General features: G+C 46.1%; 3 protein-coding genes across 5 annotated transcripts in view; 1 reads left to right on the top strand and 2 right to left on the bottom strand.

The window, feature by feature from the left end:
* Positions 1 to 1,370: 1,370 nt before the first annotated feature.
* Positions 1,371 to 9,991, bottom strand: Dcps (Decapping enzyme, scavenger). The gene is made up of 4 exons (XM_089554752.1): positions 9,615 to 9,991; positions 9,374 to 9,519; positions 6,222 to 6,446; positions 1,371 to 1,734 (listed from the first exon to the last, which is right to left on the bottom strand). The coding sequence occupies exons 1-4, from the start codon at positions 9,961 to 9,963 to the stop codon at positions 1,465 to 1,467; spliced, it is 990 nt and encodes a 329-aa protein (XP_089410878.1). The 5' UTR covers positions 9,964 to 9,991; the 3' UTR covers positions 1,371 to 1,464.
* Positions 9,992 to 10,176: 185 nt separating this feature from the next.
* Positions 10,177 to 12,741, top strand: LOC149336692 (CCA tRNA nucleotidyltransferase 1, mitochondrial). The gene has a single exon (XM_089553044.1). It carries the CDS (start codon positions 10,359 to 10,361, stop codon positions 11,727 to 11,729), a length of 1,371 nt encoding a protein of 456 aa, XP_089409170.1. The 5' UTR covers positions 10,177 to 10,358; the 3' UTR covers positions 11,730 to 12,741.
* Positions 11,778 to 21,211, bottom strand: part of LOC149336691 (E3 ubiquitin-protein ligase makorin-1-like) — a 31,283-nt gene continuing 21,849 nt past the window's right edge. For all 3 annotated transcript variants that reach the window (XM_089553045.1, XM_089553046.1, XM_089553047.1), the window contains 4 exons: positions 19,248 to 19,462; positions 16,831 to 16,941; positions 14,235 to 14,394; positions 11,778 to 13,307 (listed from right to left, as the gene is read on the bottom strand). In XM_089553045.1, the coding sequence (XP_089409171.1) occupies positions 13,167 to 13,307; positions 14,235 to 14,394; positions 16,831 to 16,941; positions 19,248 to 19,462 (627 nt within the window). In that variant the 3' untranslated portion in view covers positions 11,778 to 13,166. The remainder of the gene's footprint in view (positions 13,308 to 14,234; positions 14,395 to 16,830; positions 16,942 to 19,247; positions 19,463 to 21,211) is intronic.

Genomic DNA, 21,211 nt, shown 5'->3' with positions numbered 1-21,211 from the left:
GCGGGCGCAGCAACCCGAATTATTAGAGGCTTCGTGCTCACCAGGCGACCGCCATGACCACTGAGCTCGTGCAGCTGATCAGCGTCCCCCCCGCAGCACAGCTAACCGGCCCAATATTGGAAATGCATTGGAAAATAAAGGTCCTACAAAGGACCACAGTGAAACCATCCATTTCCAATAATTGGGCCAATTACCCTCAGGAAGAAGTAGTGCAATGAAAAAAAATTCAGGGGGCACTTTGTTGACCTAAAGTGCAGTGAGGTGGAAGCCTTGAGCGCACTGTTGCTGCTTGTATCACTGATGTGTGGTTAAGACGTTAAGCTTCGCCTCTAAGAGTGGAACGCGACAGCGTCTTGCAACGCTGCCAGGGAGTCCACAGAACGCCATCACCCATTCCGCTTGCCTTGCTCGACTGTAAATTGGTTTTTGAGGAAAGGAAATGTAAATGTCTCTCATATCTCGGTGGACGCCTGAACCTCACCCTAAGGGAAAGGAGGAAGATGGGAGTGAACGAAGACACCGTATTCACTAGACGCGCCTTTGTTCATTACAAACCATCGAGCTGGCATGGCGGAGTGGTTAGCGTGCTCGTCTCACACTCCGGAGACCCTGGTTCAATTCCCCACCTCAACCAATTTCCTACTCGGTTTTATTTATTTATGTGGTCTGACTAGAAAGGTTAATCAGGGTAATTGGTCTTTACCATTGTTCATGTCCTGTCACTCACCTGTCAAGTGATGGAACTCTCTAGAATGTTCGACACAATGTCCATGAAACATCTATTAACGATGGTTAATGATAGTTAAGCACGACTTGGACATTTCCTGATACTAGTTAATTTACGGTTAGTGATAGTTAATGTGACCTTAACTAGTACACTGATTAATTAGTGTTAAGGTACATGCGCAATGCACAGTCCCACATGCCACTTCTTAACTACTACTAATTACCAATTAGTCATTTAGTCATTAAGTACAATGATGCGGTGGCTCAGTGGTTATGGTGCTCGGCTGCTGGCCCTAAAGACGCGGGTTCGATCCCGGCCGCGGCGGTCGAATTTCTTTGAAGGAGAAATTCTAGAGGCCCGTGTACTGTGTGATGTCAGTGCACGTTAAAGAACCCCGGGTGGTCGAAATTTCCGGAGCCCTCCACTACGGCGTCTCTCATAGCCTTAGTCGCTTTGGGACGTTAAACCCCATAAACCAACCAACCGATATAACCATGAAATCCCTTTATATCATGTTCCGATGTCTTTCGATTGCTCCCGATTCAGTATCAATTGGCTATTGATTGGTATATGCCCATACAAGGCATGCATCCGAAACGCGGACACATTTGCTAACACGTCTTGATCCCAACAGTATGAGGCATTAAAGGCTTTCGTCTTAATGGCAAAAGCTTTATGGCGAGAGGTCGTAATGCGAAATAAAAGGAGCACAGAGGTAGGCTGCAGTCGGTGTGGGCCTAGTCGAAGTAGCCGGCCTCCTTGTACTTGGCGTGCAGCCCGTCGCCTTCCTTGACGGTGAAGCCCAGCGTGACCCGCTGGTAGTAGTCCGGGCACATCTCCAGGTTGGAGATGACCGTGGTCAGCAGGTGCGCCCTCTCCACCTGCGTGCCGGGCGCCTCGAAGCCCAGCACGGAGAAGTGCACGTGCAGGTGGTAGTAGGACGGCTGGTAGTGCAGGTAGCCGCGTAGCCGGTGAGAGGGCACACCAAACTGCAGCGCCAACGCCGCCTGCCGGGAAACGGAGACGTTAGGCCAAATTCAATTTTATTTAGCATCAACGATGATGTTACAAAACTCGTGATGCTACGGGGTGCTAGCAAAAAGCCTGTAACGGCTTGACAAAGGCCAGCACCCCGTTCACAGAGCAATACAGCAGTGGACAAAAAGAGATAACGATATAAAGAAAAGCAATACATATATATGACGACGGCTTTACATAATCATAAGAACACGTTAAGTGATCGGGCTAACATTGCGGGTTCATAATTGCAAGCGCTAATGTCTTGAGTAATTACACATACACTGATTGATAGATCACTTAGACGTGTTATCAGAAGAGTTAAGAGCGTGTGGTAGTGTGTACATCAGCATTTGGTGGCCATAGTTAGTACGGGTGTGAGGAATCTTCCATGTCTGGCTGCTTCGTGTGCTATATGCTTTCGCAAATGGAGACAGGGTCGCAAGATTTTCAAGGAAAGGGTCATTATTTAGATGAAAAGCATGATGATGTTTTAACAGAAGTGCATTGAACAGGTTCGGTAATGGTTGTAATCTAAGGTCATCAAAAAGAGGTTTTGTGTGTGCGTCATTGGGTTCATTTGAAATAATTCTTACAGCTTTTTTCTGCAGTCGATAGATTTTGGACAAGTTTGTGTACGTTGTTGTGCCCCATATCAAGTAGCAATACGATAATGTGGATGCGAAAAGGGAGTCATACAAAAGTAATTGCACACATAATATAGGGACGTGATGACCTGGTTAAAAAGACCGGACGTCATCAGTGACACTCCGAAAAGAACAGTTCGAAGCACTGCAAGGCTATGTATACAGGATGTTTACACAATTTTTAAAACAGGCTTTTTGACCAAGGGGCGCTTTTTTCGGCACAGCGTTATCAGCGGTGCAGAACACCTGAATACAGCTAAAACGTGCTAACTAGCAGGCTGGTTAACGAATATTGAATAGTCAATTTTTTAAGTATTAGTGTTAGCCTCCTTAATTACCGAGACGTATGCAGCCTGCCATAAGTATCTATACCAGCTCTTAACATTTCGAAAACGCGGTTTCTCTCGGCGCAGTGGCCTGACAAATTCTGGCTATTTCTACGCATTACGTGCACTGCAGAGATTACTTAGCACGCAAGCTTCCCGAAGGCGCATCCATTTTGGCACGACGTAGCCAGAATTTGTTTGGCCACAGCGCCGAAGGTAACCATGTTTTAGAAATTCTAAAAACTGATATGGATATTACTTACGGTGGGCTACACGCCTCTCAATAATAAAGAAGCCTAAACGTAATTGTAGTTAAAAAGTTAACTACTCGATATTAGTTAACCAGCTTCGTAAATAGCACATCGCTCTTAAAATGGTCCCCTTTATTAAAGGCATCCATTTTTAAAATTTGTATGCTTCTAATTTACAGGTTTTCTATAACCTTTAGATATGGTACCTCTATAGTATAGGTCACATTTCTTTTCGATGGGTCACACAAGCACTTTTAACACAAAAGTTAACTTGCAGCCTCTAAAAGTATACCCTTTATTGAAGGCATACGTTTTAGAGTTTTGTATCCGTCTACCTATAGGTATGCGAAAACCTCTCAAACTTGAAGTTTACACAGTATTCCTGTAAACCTTTAAATTTAACCTTTAAGATAAATACAGCACACCACTGCTGCATGGAATACAAACCCACAACCTCCACATGCATATTTAAAGAGCTCTCATATTCAACTGAGAGCATCGTATAGGACATGCAGAGGTTGTGGGTTTGTACCCCATCTGTGGCGAACTGTATATTTCACTGCATCCAATAAATATGATTATTACCCATAAATCAAAGAAAGAGTTAAGTTAACCATGCCTTTTTTGGCTATAATGGTCAGTTACTTTCGTCACCCATAAACATATAATGTTCTGATGTACAGGTGCCGTCATAAGTAAATGGAAGGCAATTTTCACGAAAAAATTTAATCATTGGCCCCCCAATTCATGCATCCTTGAATACATATGTGCAGCCTAATTTTGCTTTTGCAAATTCCACTTTGCACCAACAAGCATGGACCTTTATGCTTTAGATTTAAAGAAATTAAATCTTTTTGAAAAAGTCGCTTTCCATTTACTTATTCAGCAGATGCAAATGCATGACACATGCAAGTGCATGGGCTCTCAAGCCTTTGCACAGATATGAGAGAAACTGAAATATAAAATAAGCACTTTATTTAAAACACAAAATATACACTCAATAAAACTGATCTCCTGGCAACAGACAACTTTCCTGCTATAAAAAAAAATTACATGGCTACTTCTAAACCTTCCCTGCTTGAGCAAACTTTGGTGACCGTATGGATTACAAAACATTCTTTTTCTTTAAGAGTGCCAAAAAACACTTCAAACGGTTTGAGATCATGCCACGTAGGTCTTCAGGCTTCAGGATTTTCTGAACCAGAAGCAGAGTTTATGAAAATGCTTGCGGGTAGGTGAGGTTTTTCAAATAGTACACCAGCAAGCATATGATGATGGCCCGCTCAATGTTCTTCTTTTTCAAACGGATGACTTCTTCTGTTCCTCCATACATCCAAGACTGGTTTTCGTGTGCGTATCTATGATGGTTTATGGTTTATTGGGGTTTAACGTCCCAAAGCGACTGAGGCTATGAGAGACGCCGTAGTGAAGGGCTCCGGAAATTTCGACCACCTGGGGTTCTTTAACGTGCACTGACATCGCACAGCACACGGGCCTCTAGAATTTCGCCTTCATCGAAATTTAGCCCCCGCGGCCGGGATTGAACCCGCGTCCTTCGGGTCAGCAGCCGAGCGCCGTAACCACTGAGCCACTGCGGAGGGGCGCGTATCTATGAGGTGCTGTAACTTGGACAACCGTAGGCAGCACAGTCTATAATTAGAATGGCCGAAGACCCATGAGAATCGAATTACCAAATGCATACGTTTCCCACGCACTATGCTTATGCTCCCCTTACTCCTTAAAGGGACCATGAAAAGAATTAAAAGCCGCTTGTAAATGTTAGAAGTGATGCTCAGAAGCATTGACACCAAGTATGAATGTTCGGAACTGAGCCGGCAATTTATTATGAATTTTTAAAAATCGTGTTTTTTAAAATTCGCGGGCCGCTTGGTGTCTTCGTAGGGAGCAATTCTGAAACCAAAATCGGGAAAACAGACGTCACTAGTCCCATGACGTCGGCAGGCCACCACACGCTGTCATTCGCTAGAGCCGCGGCAGCTTCGACGTCACGGGCACACTTCCGGTAGCGGTGAACATCGTCTGCTCGAGCGGCCGCGCGACCCCCTCGGGCAAGCGCGAGCGAGGGCATTGCCTTCGCGCATATGGTTTTAATTTACCTCTGCCGCCTCTTTCTGTCGGGAGTTCGGGAGCCAAGAAAGCGCTGAGACCGGAGAGACGCTGCCGACACACGCTGCTCCTCGGGAGTGGGACAACCGGAAGTCGTAAACCGAACGTCAGCGAATGACGTGTTCATGGGCGGAGCCCAGTCCCGGAGCTGTTTTCTTTATTTTTTTATGGTACCCCGCGCGTACGAGTTGAGGGGGGAGAGGAGGAGCGTGATTTTTAATCGCCTATAACTTCGTTGTTATTGATGCTAGCTCGAAAATTCTTGCGCTGGAGTGACGAGTGATGGATTGCCTATCTTTACGTAATCTCAATAAATTTGTTTCATAGTCCCTTTAACGACACAGGGATATCTTTTTTTTTTTTTACTGAGAAAAAATAAGCCATTTGCTCTTTTTTCTTTTCTCGCAGTAGGCGTTGTTCATGCTTTGCATACTTTTAAGAGAATTTGTAGTGTTTATGCTAGCAGGGTTCAGAGCGAAAATTCAAGAGTTTTCAACAACTTTCATAGCATTACCTGAATTCCATGTTAACTTTTACGCTGCATTTCATTGATGACCACTAATTAACATGTCCATTGGTTGTTGTTATTGAATACAGTTATGCAAACACAAGACAGTAATTTGCTAACTTACCTCGGTAACTTACCTCGGACTGCGTTTTGGGAGCACAGTGGATGATTTGGAACTGAGGCTTAAGAAAGCTGTGCGAGTTTTCTCAGAGAAACAGGGCCACGAAACCTCGCTGGCGGACATTTCACGTCACTTACACAGAACCTTGTAAGTGGCCGGATTTTCATTCAAGTGTTTCTTAATGGTACGATTGCAATGGCAGGGCTCAACAGCAGGGGCTTATTTATGGGCCACTCTTGGAGGGTGCGGTCTCACTTGAACCATACATTTCTTGGACTTTTTTTTTTTCGCTGCATAAAGGGAGTTCAGCCATCGTTCAGTATGGTTTTTGGCCTCCCCCCCCCCCCCCCCCCCCCCTTAATCCGCCCCTGCTTACAGCATCATAGGGAAACATTTCCTCGCCGCTCACGGCGCTGTAGTCGGGTGCCGGACCGAAGGATGCACCTCGTTCACACATGGCGCATCGCAAGTGTGGGGAGCCTACAGGCTTCACTCACGTTGACCTTGTCGGTGATGTTCCGCAGGAGAGGCAGGTGGTCGGGCGTCAGGTCCCTGAGCGACCGGATCCCCCGCTTGTGGCAGATGACGAGCACGTACAGGTTCTCGGGCTGCTTGGTGTCCCACTTCATGTCCGGAAGGAGAATGAAGCCCGTCTCCGGGTCCGGGTCCTCGTAGAGGATGCGCTCGGACTCCTTCTTGTGCTCGAGGATGTTGTACACCCACTGGAGCACGAAACAATGAGCCGCATCTGTAGACCTTACAAATGGCCCTCGCCGTTTCCTTTCAATAATAAAAAAAAAATCGCCTAAATAGTAGATGCAGGCATCAAGAAATTAAATTGGTTTCGCAAAGCGAAACAGCGGATGTTAAAGGAGTATGACACCTAACTTTTTGGTGCGCATTTTCTTCTTTGTAACGATGCGTACGACATTATTATGCATGTATTACTATGTGGCATTCTCTTACGGCCGGTAAATAATTTATCATCAAATTTCTTTCTCGTGCTGCTTCGGTTCCGGTTTCAAAAGCCAGACGATGACTGTGACGCCACAGTGTGGTTATAGGTCACATGACGCATGAAAAACTGCATTATAATCACTGCTTCTACATTCGTTGTCATGCCGGCTCTTGAGGAAGGCACACTTTGACATCATAATCATCATCATTTGGCTGTTGAAAACAAAACCGAAACAACATGACAGAAAAATTAGATTATAAATTATTAAGCGGTCATAGACGAATACCAGATGCTGATTCATGCGTAGTAGTGTTTTCCGTATCATTGCAGAGAAGAAAACCTGCCACCAAAATTAAGTGTCTATACTCCATTAAATATTTGCAGGCTTGTAGCTTTGCATAGCCAAGGGAAGCAACCCGAAAAGACGAGAAGGAAAACGAAAGGCAGCCATTACTGGCACTGAAACTACCGAAGATGGGTATGAGCTATTGTATGCATGAACGAAGAATAAAGCATGGGCTCGTCCTAAAATTGAAAGAGTTATCTTTGAGACACTTCTGATTACCAAAGCCAGAGATGAAGTGTGTGAGCACACGTTTGATTTTACTGACAAGGAATTTGGCGTGTTTTTCAGAATAATATAAATTTTGACTCTGCTTCTGCAACAATGTTCTGACAGTGCTTATGCCTGAATTCTTGTTTTTAGTTTTGGCTAAATCTGCCACGTGTTTTTGTTCTATCAGCCACAGTTCTGACTTAGCGTTAGCTCCAACCTGTTATCTTTAGTTGATTTTAGTTGATTTTTTTTCCCGCTGTTGAAGGGACCATAAAATTATATTAGGTGAGGTTAGGAAAAGTGCACGAGCGATTGGTATTCTATCACTCGTCACCGCACCGAAAAAAATCTTAAAGCTAGTTTCATTAGTTGGTTTGGTTTAGTTTATGGGGTTTAACGTCCCAAAGCGACTAAGGCTATGAGAGACGCCGTAGTGGAGGGCTCCGGAAATTTCGACCACCTGGGGTTCTTTAACGTGCACTGACATCGCACAGTACACGGGCCTCTAGAACTTCTCCTCCAAAGAAATTCAACCGCCGCGGCCGGGATCGAACCCGCATCTTTCAGGTCAGCAGCCGAGCACCATAACCACTGAGCCACCGCGGCGGTGCTGAAGATATCAGCGATTAAAAATGATGCCTCTCCTGCCCCCCTCAACTCACACACGCCGACGCGCCAGAAAAAAAAAAACAGGTCAGAACTACACCATCGCACCCACGTCAACTGGGCACGCCCAAAGAGAAGGCAAACCAGGTTCCCCATTTTATGTCATCAGGGTAGGAGGCGGCTAAGAACGTGCGGTGATGTTTTACCCTAGTCAGTTGTGAGCAACAACTTCTAAAAATTATTTGTTAAAGAACTACAGACACCAAATTTTTGCTTGTGTTTTTTCTTTCAAACAACGCACTAGACATTGGTATACACAGAGCAACTCGTGGTATTCACCTAGGACCGCTAAATAATTTTGTAATCAAATTTCTTCTTGACGCAGTTTCAATTTCATCAACTGAACGATGGCTGTGACAAATAGTTTATGTTTAGGTCACGTGAGGCACACAAAAAACAGCAATATAATTCCTGCTACATTGTTTGTCATGATTCTATCCATTGAAGCAGGCTGGTTTAAGTGCTGTAGTGAGTTAGTTATCAGCATTTACACTGGAGTTTTTTTTGTGTGTGTGTGCGCGCGTCATGCGACCTAAACATCAACTACACATTACAGCCATCGTTCAGTTGACAAAACTGATACCGAAACAGCATGACAGAAATTCAGTTATATATTAATTCGTGGTTGTAGGCGAAAGCCACGTGGTGATCCATGTATTCTAATGTCTATTGCATCATTTCAAAGAAGAAAACACGTAATAAAATTAGGTGTCTATAGTCCTTTAATTATTGAGTCCACTTAGAGCTTTTAAATTTGACTTGAATACTGGCAATCTCTACAGACTTGTTGCTTTAGAATGAGACCAACATTTTAGCGCAGCTACTCATTTACAGGTACACCAACAACACTCCTCAAAACTCTCTCCGGTTTGACGCCCGAATCCCATATTGTATGTGTAGCATCATATGGTTCGAAATTAGATGGGTTTTAATGCAATTCCTACAGCCCAACAACATACAACGCTCGCATGGAAACACCCAGAGTTTTGTCAGACAAACTGTTTCCTTAAAGCAGGTATGCCTGGCACTTAGACCGGCTTCGGTGCGAAAGCCAAACACCGTGGAACCAGGCGACTACTGTTACAATACAGGGCAAAGCACTATTTTTATCTTTTTAGTCCACTTTAACGAATGTTACAATACAATAGTGGTGCGGGCGAGGTCTTTTCATTTGACCTCAGCCTACAATTCAAGCACGGATTACTGGCATCACTGAAAGCAAGCCAGCAAACATGCCTTCAATCAGCGAACAATGTGCTTCCTGTAGGTGAGTCAAGATGGTCAAGATTATATGCAGCCAGTGAACCGAATTAGTAATGCATGTAAAAACAGTGATAATTACTAAGCGAAACACTTCAGACGGAAACGAAATTCGAAAGTAATGGTAGTGTGCCGACGCATTTAACACATTCCAACCGAATGAAGCAGATAACGGATGTACGACACAAAATGAAAAAAATGCGACGCACCTGTAACGACAGCTGCTGAGACACGATGTAAGGCTCCGTCACTTTTTTGTAGAGTTCTGGCGTTTCGGTGATCATGTGCTGCGCCTTGAAGAGGTACTTGTCGACGTGCTTTTGAGTCGCGGGACATATCACGGTGGCAGTGAGTCCTACAAAAAAATTAAAAAATAAAATAAACGATGCTACGAGAGCGTCTCGGCAGAAAGTGACGCAGTCGGCAGCGTCTGCAACGCCTTGTTATTACCGTTCAAAGCTGTGGCCACTCGGCCTCCGTAGGAGGTGTAGATGTCGTTGTGGAACGTCTCTTCAAGCCTGGTGTCGGCTGTGAGGAAAAGCTCGTAATTTTCTTTGCTGAAGGGAGTCTTCTCGACGACTACGACGGCAGTGTCGGACGAATCGCCGAAAGTGCCTTCCACGGCCATAAACTTAGCTCGTGCGTCCTCGCTCAGCACCCGGCGCGGCTTGAAATCTTTGAAAGACGACAGGTGCTGAAAAGCACGCGCATCGCTGTCCAGCTTCGCTTTTTTCGCTTCATCCCCGATTTCTTGGTCGTCAGCAGCTCTTTTCGGCGTTTCAACCGTTGCCGCCGCCATTTTGAAATTACTGGCTGCGAAAGGCGAAACTGGCCTGGCTTTAAACAACTTTTTGAAGAGAACTTATGAAATAGCACAAGAATTAATTGCTACCTAAAACAAATTTTCATTTGTTATTATGCAAAAAAACTTTAATCAAGCGTTTTTTGTTTTATATAATTCAAGTGGACACGCAGATACAACAAACGTATCAAGCCAATCCACGATTGCGAAGCCGCCGCCGCTTCGGAAAGACGTGTAGCAGCGGCCGCGTGATTTTGGTCTGCTGTTGCCGTGTTTTGGTGTTCGTTTCTGATGTACTGGAGTGCAATTAGTCTAATCTGCCTCAAAGGAAGCATGCATTTTGAAAAACCGTGAGGAGAGCCGTCGGGAAGGCTGACGAACAGCGCCGTCTCATGTTTCAGGCCTGGCGCCGTAAAATCCTCAGTACAGTTGTGCGGCGGTGTTGCTACCGTCGCGTGGACTTTCGCGGCTCGACAGCGTCCTGCGGCCATCGGCCGTCGCTACGAACCATGAAGCTCGACAGCCCTCAGTTCCGCGCGCTGTTCACGCCCGAGGTGAAGGAGCTCGTCGATATTTTCAAGCGACACGGTCACGAGCTTCGCATCGCCGGCGGTGCGGTTCGGGACCTGCTGATGCACAAACAGCCGCACGACCTGGACTTCGCGACGACCGCGACGCCAACTGAGATGAAGGAGATGTTCGAGAACGAGGGAGTGCGCATGATCAACAGCAAGGGCGAGAAGCACGGCACCATCACGGCGCGCATCAACGACAAGACAAACTTCGAGGTGACCACTTTGCGCGTGGATGTGGTGACGGACGGACGGCACGCCGAGGTAGAGTTCACTAAGGATTGGCAGACAGACGCCAACCGGCGGGACCTAACGGTCAACGCACTATTCCTCGGCCTGGACGGGACAGTGTACGACTACTTCCACGGCCTCGAAGACTTGGAGAAGCGGAGGGTCGCCTTCGTCGGCGATCCGGTGCAGCGAATCCAAGAGGACTACCTCAGGATACTGCGTTATTTCCGTTTCTACGGACGCATAGCGGTCGAACCGGACAGTCACGAGCCGGAAATACTCACCGCGATCCGAGAAAACGTAGGCGGTCTCGCACGCATTTCGGGCGAGCGCATATGGACGGAGCTGAAGAAGATTCTCGTCGGCAACTTCAACAAGGAACTAGTCTGCCGGATCGTCGATGTAGGCGCGGCGCCGTTCCTGGGCCTGCCCGAGTCACCGGACCTGGACGAATTCAGCAAGGTCTGCGACGCGTCGAAGCAGCTTTCGCCGCAGCCGACCACCCTCCTCGCGGCGCTGCTGCAGAACGACTCAGAAGTGGCCAAAATGCACGCCAGGCTAAAGCTATCCGCGTACGAGCGCGACTTGGCGCTTTTTGTGGTGCAACACAGGGAAGACCACAAGTCGTTTGAAGACCATTTGAAGCCGTACCAGGCGCTTCTGTTTACAACCAAAGGCAAAATAGGAGACGTCCAGGAATGGATCTGTGAAGTGCTCAAGTACCGGGCTGAAGCAGAGTTGCTCGATCGTTTCAGGTGCTGGGACGTCCCCAAGTTTCCAGTGAATGGCAACATGCTTCTCGAACGGGGTTTGAGAAGTGGACCGCGATTTGCAATAGTCCTTGGCAAGCTGAAAGAGATTTGGTTCGAGAGTGACTTTACCATGACCTCCGAAGAACTCCTCAAGAGCCTTCCAGACATTCTGGCTGAAGTCAAAACGAGCAAACCGAAGAAAGCTTGACGTCGTGGTGTGTTGTAGGCAAGGTCATCACAAAACACGAAGCAAGAGAGGTGTTTGAGAGACACTAGCTTTATTTGATGCCAGTTCACGTTCACCGGGCACTCATTCGAAAGCAGTCATGTGCAGAGAGGTGTGCCAACAAACTTCATCATGGCTTGCCGTTCTGGCGATTTTCGCTCCTCGAGACGCAGCCCCCCTCCCAGTATCAAGGACAATTCACTTCAATAAACTCTATGCGCTCCCAAATGCTGTACCTCCTTCAGTAGCCGCTCTAATCTGTACACTTCACTAGCTGCGCCTCCATCTCTTGGCAGGTGACGTCACCGCCATGTGTTTGAACATTCGCGAACGTGGCAATAAATAAGCAAGCGTCGTCTTTAAAACACTGCAACAACTCTCTTTCTCATAAAGATAGGCACGCTATGCATTGTACTTCAAGATGGGGGAGAGCGGTTCGCAAGCACGCACGTGCACACACACACACACCACACCTCGAGGTAATGACAATCACAAAACGGGGACGATTAGTTTAGCATGCCAGCACTTTGGGAAAAAGAGGTGCGCAGCGGAGAATACTGCGTGGGATGCACAAACACACACGCACACAAGGTGGTGTAGGAACAAGGCATAGTTTATGAATGTTTATTGTGCATCTGACTTATCTCTCTCTCTGGTGTTATAAATCTCTTCAAAATCTAGTTTATCTTACTCTAGTAAGCAGTCTCCTGCCTTTGGCCCAGCTAGGAGATTTGGTGGAGGGGGGGGGGGGGGGTACAACACAAGCTGGGGACATCTTGCTAGCAACAGATGATGCAATGGAAAGCCCTGTGATGTATGACTTCAAGGCAAAACAAAAAAAAAAAGCTGACAAGTTATACAAAAGCACTTTTTTTTTCACCTTTTCATTAAGAAAGCTTTCTCGACAAACACTTTACAAAAGAAATGCAAACATGAAAAATCAACCCAAAACTAAACACTTTTCTTCTCTTGTTCCTGTGCAAAAAAAAAATAAGGTACGGCAAGGGAAGACACACTGCACGTTTACGTTTCTGACTGATGAGACTGCTCCAAAAGTTGCCTAGCACCTGGCCGGTGACAGAGCAAAAAAATCACAGCAAGAAGAGTTCCGAAGAAGGCGCAAGTGCGCGCAACTGTGTGCAAGATAATTTTTTTTTTTTTTTTTTTGGTGGCTGCCTCTCTCTACTCGTAGAAGGTTGTCGCCCCCAATTTCCGGTGTTTTGGAAGAGCTACGGGGTGGCCAAGACTCGAAGGGAGGGGGGAGAGAAATGCGTTGGGTGCATTCCGTTCGCTTCTTAAACAACCAGGAAGAAGGAAGGGGGCACTCTCAAACCGCGGCGTCCAAGGAAGGTAAAGAAGATGCCAGAGGGGGGGGGGGGGGGGGAAGGCAGGTGGGGCTTTGGGCTTCTCTTTACGCCTTCAGTTCAGGAGGATGTCGATGTCACTCCAGTCCGAGTCCGACTCCTCGGTCTCCGACAGGATCTCGAACACATCCTCCAGGTTGAAGGGTGCAAACATATGACTGTCGGCAACATCCAGAAAATCCCACAGGTACAGGCGCTGGAGGGGAAAGATGGTGGGAAAGACGCAGTAACGTTACAAACCAGACAGAGTAGACAGAAGAAAAAAAACTTAAACGTGCCTGCCATAGGAGCACGGTCTCCCCGAACATTAGAGTGAGCCTTGTAAAACTGCTGCACATCAGCAAGTTAATGGAATCGCCAAGAAAAAAAGCTGTCTCTGTCTCTTTCTGTCTTTCTGTGTCCTTGTATCTTTGCGCTACGTTTCTACCTTTCAAGCATGGCACTGATTCGCTCATGCAAGAATGTGCAGAGTTATTACTCATGACAGCCAGTACTACATGGTTTCCGAATGTGAACAGACAAGAACACCTGTGCAGAACACCTCTGCTGAATATCTTGTTTTCCCCTAGTTTCCATGGCAGACAAAAATCATCTCTTCGGCCAGCCATATAACTAGAGCAATTGAGAAGAACCTATCTAACGAAACAGTGGTGCCTGTCTAGATATCACCAAAGCCAGACAAGACAAAGAAAAGCCTACGCTGCCATCTAGTTCAAGTTAGTGCTAGAAAACCACCATGACAGCACAGGTCAGCTTGCAATGAATAGCCCTCAATTTGGACAGTGCTGCAAGCCACACTGTCGCAAAAGAGCAGCGTCTGCTACAGAGAAGCAACAACTGGTAATGATTTTGCGCCAAAACTCTCCTAGTCGCTCGGCCGTGCGGCGAGTGCCTACGATACATGGGCTTCTCTTCAATCATCTTATGCGCCTTCGTTGGTTGGCCTGTACCAGTACAGCACTCACACTTTTTTATTTCCCCGATTCCCAGATTTGCAGGCCCGACTTGCACAACATATCGACCGAAACACCAGTGAATATGGGACACCAACAAGTAAACCATTTTTTGCAGGTGCATGCTCCACGGCACTGGCTTTTTGTCCTCCCTCGAACGCTGCACGTACCTCCATGATCTCAAGGTCGCCGTTGTGGTTCTGCCTACGCCGCGGCCGCGGGGGTGGCATGACGGCCTTGCTTCCATCCGGATACGTGTGCTTGTAGAAGCAGGCACCCGCAAAGGGGCACTCCCCCCGACCCTCCTGGAAGTAGCGGCACGGCTTCTCACTGCATGGAGGCGGAAGAGCAACATGAGAGATTGGATCATGACAACCGTCCTTGAAGCAATTCTCGTCTATAGTAGCCAATATTCATCGCCAACAAATCAGAATACTGCACGCAAAACGTAGTACACTAAAACCTTGTTAAGGCGCATTCACTTAAGCGGTAGTACACAGTTGGGACAATGTCAACGAAATTTCGAACTTGGCTTTCATTAAAACTCATGCTTTGGTGGATGATTATGGCGCAGTGGCTTATAGCAAATGCCTCAGCACGTATCTATCCCCATGTATATAGCTAAAGAGGCGCCCCGAAAAGCGGCTATGATTTAAGTCTTGCATCGAAAGAAAGCTTCACCTGTGCTCACTAACACGTGAAACTGATTACACATGGAGCACAAAAACAAAAATGCTTTTCAAAATTTTTTAAAATCCTTGTTGGCCCACCTCTCCAGACACGTACTGCAGTTCCTGATGTTTGGAATTACCTCCCCAGCTATGTATTTATGCCACCACAGCTAACCACAATTTTTTTTTTTTGTTAAGAAATTCATCAATATCATTCTACGTACCGTTATGAGTTACTGTTCTCCGCTATGGGGCGTACCGCATCATTAAATTCGGACATGCATGATACAGGATGTAAACAGCTAGCATGAAACTTGCTAATCGTTAATTCCTTGTCCCTTGCCTTCAGCACTTGTCATTCTGGCCTGAACCATCGCTGGTGGTTCACCTACAATTGGTAAGTGCTATGAGGGATCAGCATAATAAATAAATTGGTTTGGTTTAGTTTGGTTTATTGGGGTCTAACGTCCCAAAGCGACTGAGGCTATGAGAGACGCCGTAGTGATGGGCTCCGGAAATTTCGACCACCTGGGGTTTTTTTAACGTGCACTGACATCGCACAGCACACGGGCCTCTAGAATTTTGCCTTCATCGAAATTCAGCCGCCGCAGCCGGGATCGAACCCGCGTCTTTCGGGTCAGCAGCCGAGCGCCGTAACCACTGAGCCACCGCAGCGGGGTATAAATAAATTGATCAAAGTCCATCCCTTGAACTGAAAGCCACAATATGTGCCCTATACTCTCTTTTTAGTTTCGTGAAGGTGGAGGGTGATTTCTCTTCTATGTGGTTTTAACACTCAAATTATGTCTCTCCTCGTTCAGAATTAAGTACAGGAACCCTAAGCCTTTCATTTTCTTTTATTATTAGATGACGCCGCCTATTACGAATGTGCACACGAAGGCACTTGACCAAGCACACAATACCCGCCACTACAGAAGCAAGCTGGCAGGAGGGCCCAACGGGCACTGAAACTCCCCTGGATATACCATGGATGTCCCATGGACGTCCACAGGATGTATAAGGGAGCTTCAGTGTCACTTGGGTGAGGTCGTCGCTCCCCTAGCGGCAGAAGAGAGAGAGACTAGTTTACAGAAGCTCCCATTGTGTCCGCTGCCAGTGTGCAGGCCGTAAGAAAGCATGTGCTCCCATCGCCAAGTCCAGCTAAGGTTCTGCAAAGGATTCCGATCGTGTCCTCACTACATTTGGCACTGGCTTTACAGCATTGTGTTACTGACACAAGACCAGCAGCGCTTGCTTCACAGAAGCATGGCTGCACGTTTTGCAAGCCCGTTCTCCCACTGTCGGACCTCATGGTTGACAGTACCACATACAAACAATGAAGACTTCAACTACGAATTCAGCCCATAGCTTTTTAACCAGACTCGCTGCTTCATCGAACTAGTGCAAAGCAAGGACACCAAGCACAATGGTACATCACGAGTTTGTAAAACGCACATTCCACACATCAAGAATTTGCCACACATGCTGTGCAATGAGACATCAACTCTGACTTCAATACCGACCTATGTTATGGTAATGATGCTATAGGGACTTGAAATGGTTTTATGATGAACAGAAAGCAGAGATTTAGAGAGAGTGTAACCTAGCCCATTAAAAGTAATAATCTTTTACAATCTTTTACAACAAACATCCATTATATACTTGCGTGTCAAAAGTTAGTGCCTACATCAAGTGCCACACTCAGTGCAAAACGGCACAGTTTGCACACTTCAGCTTAGGCAGAGCTAGTTTAAGCTTAGGTTAGGTTAAGCTTAGGCCAAAGGAAACTAATAAGCTCCTACAAAGTTGTTACAACCCACACTGAGATCTCATGCCAATGTAAGAGTTGCAAACAAGCTTAGGTCAAAATAAACCAATTCAAAAGTGGCTTCTTGCATTATTTTACCAGAAGTTCATCACATCCTCTCGTCATACTAGTTGCACCTTGTAATAACGAACACTGGTCCCAGAAGACAACATTGCTCGGCTACTTCCAAGCACATGGACAACAACTGCCGTGGACCACAAGCCCACACCACTAAGCATCCAGCATCAACAGCATCACTGGAACAGCAAGCAGGCAGCATTAGCTCACCTCATTGCAGATTTGTAGTCGGCTATTAACTTGTCCTTCTCGGCACCCATGTCCACCCAAAAGCTGCTTGGAGTCACAAAATCCGATGGGGTTCGACATTCTGGACAGGCTCTGACAAAAAAAAAAGAAAGAAAAGAGAATGATGGGCGTTTCAAGGAAAGGTGCACTTACTCATAAACCCCCATTAAAAATGGGTGTCAGTCACTGAGCTTAATTGCATGAAAAAGGTTTTCCAAGGACTGTAGAGAACAAAGAACTGGCTAGGCACCCAGAGGCATGTTTCAGACCAAGGTCTGTATACAGTCAAACCCACTTATAACAATACCGGTTATAACAATACATTGGCTACAACAATGGCCAGTTGCGGCACTGTCAGCTTTACCATGTGATCTATAGGAAAATAAACTACTTGTAGCAATGCTGTCATAGCACATTAATGGCTATAACAATTAACATTTAGCACCATGTTAATTGAACAGTTAACACTGAGAACATTGTCGGGGAGGCCCTTGCCACTTTTGAGCCGTTCTGCTTCGATGCTCCTGACAGTATGCATGCAATAAATAGAGAGTTTTAGTATTGCGGGCTTTGCGTAATTGCGTGCATAGGGGAATAGCGGGTCCAAAGTGCGCATGCGCAGAACGCTAACGGTAAAATAGCGTTAGCGGACGCACGCAATTTTCAGAAGTTAGCGGTGCGGCTTTTGCGTGTTTAGCGGGAAAACATGGCGGCGTCTTCCCAAGCAAGAGCCGCCCGCTTCAGCCGATTCAGCAGTCCTTGAGATTCCGGTCGGCACGTTTACCGGCAACTACTGGTGTAGTTGCTTTTCGCTATGACTTACCTTGCTTCGACGATAAAGTATAAGCTGCCATTCAGTCCAGTTTTTGAGCTACGCTCTCGATTCTGGAGCGTGCAAGCCTAATGGGACCTCCAGCTGCACTGCTACCGTCTGCAACTGCCCGAAAGGCAGCCGAAACCTAGCACAAACGTCCGGAACGAAACAAAAATAGATATGGAGCTTTTTTGCAGTGTTTTATGATGTACAGCAAGTTTATATTAAATTTCAAATAGTTTTTTTGACATTACACGTCATGTGATGGCAAATATTCTTGCTCGAACGGCTTGTAGTTAACATTGCCTTGACTAGATGGTGCCACTGTTTTACGTTTGTTTTTGCATTTTATTTAAATTTCGGGGTCATTTTGTAGACGAAAATAAGCCCTACAGTAATAATTCGTTTAAAAAACTAGGAAATATTAAGTTTTGGCGAGGTAGCGGCAGTGTCGACCATTTTAGAAGCACCGTTCGCATCCATGTCAAGCAGGTGGCGTTTAACGTTTTCAGAACGCTACACTACAACTATCTGCGGGGATAAGTTGCTTGCGGCACGCTAACGTAATTTCCCTTAGGTCCGCTATCACGCTAACGCTATACTAAAACTCTCTAATAAAGCATCTATGAAAACGTGAAAAAAAAAAAATCGTCGCGTCGTTCTCCTCTCAAAAGCAAGCAACCATTGTCCAGTCGTTCACCAAGCCAATATACCGTGATGCAACCGGTTGTTAGTTTTTCGGGGTCTTTCGATAGCTTGAACATTTCTCCAGTCCACTGAAGTTTGAATTAATGAGCTTTTACAGGCATTAGAACAATTAAATCCCTCCAGATGCTTCCTCTCAGTAAATGGTCTAAAGTTTGTCACCTTCTCTCTTTTTCGGCACAACCCGGTTATAACAATTATCGGTTATAACAATTTATTTATTATTTATTTATTGATACTGTCAGCCGTAGGCCGTTACAGGGTGGAAACAGATACATATGTAAGTTATGTCACACAGACACAAGTATGAACAGTGCACAATTCAAAACAGTCAAACTGAAAACGACTATCGTCGCAACACAACTGTCCTGCACTGCAGATACAGGCCTAAAGTACAAATGCGTGGGTAAATATTTTGGCTTACAACCATAAAATAGCAGTAGGGAAACAAAACGTATGAAAAGAAAAACAAAATTACAGGGATGTCTATTCAGGTAAGTGACGGTACAAGCAATTTTCAAATTTGGGGAGATTGTCTATTTGCAGAAAGGCCTGAGGCAGGGAATTCCACTCTGTTATTGTTCTGGGGAAAAAGGAGTATTTAAAACAGTTAATACGGGCCATCACGGGTGTAACCTGGTAACTGTGGGAGCTTCTTACAGGGCGACACGAACGCTGTTGCAATGGTATTTCCATGGCACTTCAATATTGTTACAAGTGGGTTTGACTGTATATTATTGTATATTTTTCCTACTCTTTGCGGAATAAAATCTAGCTGAAGCCAGCGTCCATGGTATCTACTCAGTCCGTGTGTTTTATCTACGCGAGAAACGAGCCAGAACAAGAGGCAGGAGTCCGGGATGACCCGCCCTGAACTCACCGGACGGTCTTGCTGTCGAACTGCTTGGAGCCCCGCCACTTGCGGATGCAGTTGAGGCAGAACACGTGGCTGCACTTCTCCAGGATGCCGAAGCGGCGCTCTGAGGCCGGCTCCTTGTCCATCACGATGTCCATGCAGATGCCGCAACTCTTGCCCGCGCTCCGCTGCACCGCAAACGACAGCTCCATGTCCTGCTCGTGCCGCTGCACACACTCCTGCAAGGGACGATCGAGGAAGAGGGGAGAGGCAGCGAGAAGACAAGGTATGCAGGGGCTTAAGGGGGGACCCTGGTCTTGAAAAAAAAATTTTTATTAATCTAGATGTATTTTTGTGTGATTTTAGATATGTCATTTAATTTTGTGTAAAACAATTCCTTGAGCACTTGTGCAATTTTTATGCAAGTCTTTTGGAGAGAGCATATAAGAAAATTTGCTGCAGGAAACTCGCTGAAATGCATGCCATTGGGCTCTCTTGACATTAAGGAATGCAATAAGGGTAAAATTGTCTTCCTGGCTATCATAGAACTTGAGTTACAGGGTACTGAAGCTGCTACTTCACAAACAGGAATACACATTTTCCTTCTCATTTCTGAAGTGACAACTTCAAAACTCTATTCAAGTTCTATGATAGCCAGGATGATCATTTTACCCTTACTGCATTCCTTGGTGTCAAGAGAACCCAATGGCATGCATTTCAGCGAGTTTCCTGCAGCAAATTTTCTGCAAAACTTTTCCCAAAATACTTGCATAAAAATTGCACAAGTGCTCAAGGAATTGTTTTACACGAAATTAAATGACATATCCAGAATCAGCGCACAAAACTACATGTGGCCTGGAAATTTTATAACTGTGACTTCATTAATAAAATTTTTTTTTTCAAAGACCAGGGTCCCCCCTTAACGTCCCACAGCTACAAGAGACAGAAAGAACTACACTGCACGATGAGACACTACAGTGGAGGGCTCTAAGTTAATTTCGACCACCCTAGGCACTTAGATGTGCACCAGTGTCACACAGCACACGAAAGTTATTCAGCCGCTGTGCCTAGGATGCAATCCAGCATCCTCGGGCTTGGCAGCGGAACACCATAGCCACTAAGCTGTGTCGGCCATAATATAACACTTGCTGCAGTGTTTTGTTGCCCGAGCTGTATTCTTTTCGGCACAATAAGTAGTACATTGTAAAGTTCCATATTTTTCAAAGATGATACTGCTCTGATTTAGTTCGACAGCGCATTGCTGGGAGCACTCTGCATCCGACAGTGCACACAACCACTGCTCGAAGGCCCTCGACTCTACGGCCACCACAGACCCCCATGCAGCAGTGCTCAATTGGCCTCCACGCCGCCGCGGTTGCTCTGTGGTTATGGTGCTCGGCTGCTGACCCGAAAGACACGGGCTCGATCCCGGCCGCGGCGGTCAAAATTTGATGGAAGCGAAATGCTAGAGGCCCGTATTCTGTGCGGTGTCAGTGCACGTTACAAAACCCCAGGTGGTCGACATTTCCGGAGCCCTTCACTACGGCGTCCCTCATAGCCTGAGTCGCTTTGGGACGTTGAATCCCCGTGAACCTAAACCAATCAACTGGCCTCCGAGTCGATAGGCTATCGGTTCAAGGGAATTTGAAGTGGCCCATGTGACAAGGGCATTGGTCGCCTTAGATCTCTTCCGCTTTTACTACTTTTTTAAAATATTTTTCACCATGCAAAAAAGCTTACAACATTCGGTGGCATCACACCACCAAGTATATAGGAACCTGGTTTGAAATGAACACCCACCAATCAAAAAGGCAGCACCGAATGTGGCTGTCACATCATATCTGCAGCCAAAAACTGCCACTATGTTAAGTCACCACTGGCCCACAATGGGCGTTTCTGGAACAGATTACGATTATAAATACCACGATTTCAATGATCTGCCAGCCATTCAGGCATCAAAATGTCAAATGCTAAGCGTGCAAAGAATA

This window comes from Amblyomma mixtum, chromosome 7 (genome assembly GCF_055824585.1).
Source record: "Amblyomma mixtum isolate Tamu chromosome 7, ASM5582458v1, whole genome shotgun sequence".
NCBI classification, from domain to species: Eukaryota; Metazoa; Arthropoda; class Arachnida; order Ixodida; family Ixodidae; genus Amblyomma; species Amblyomma mixtum.
The sequence above is the reverse complement of the archived record's forward strand: the minus strand, read 5'-3'. Positions and strand labels throughout refer to the sequence as shown.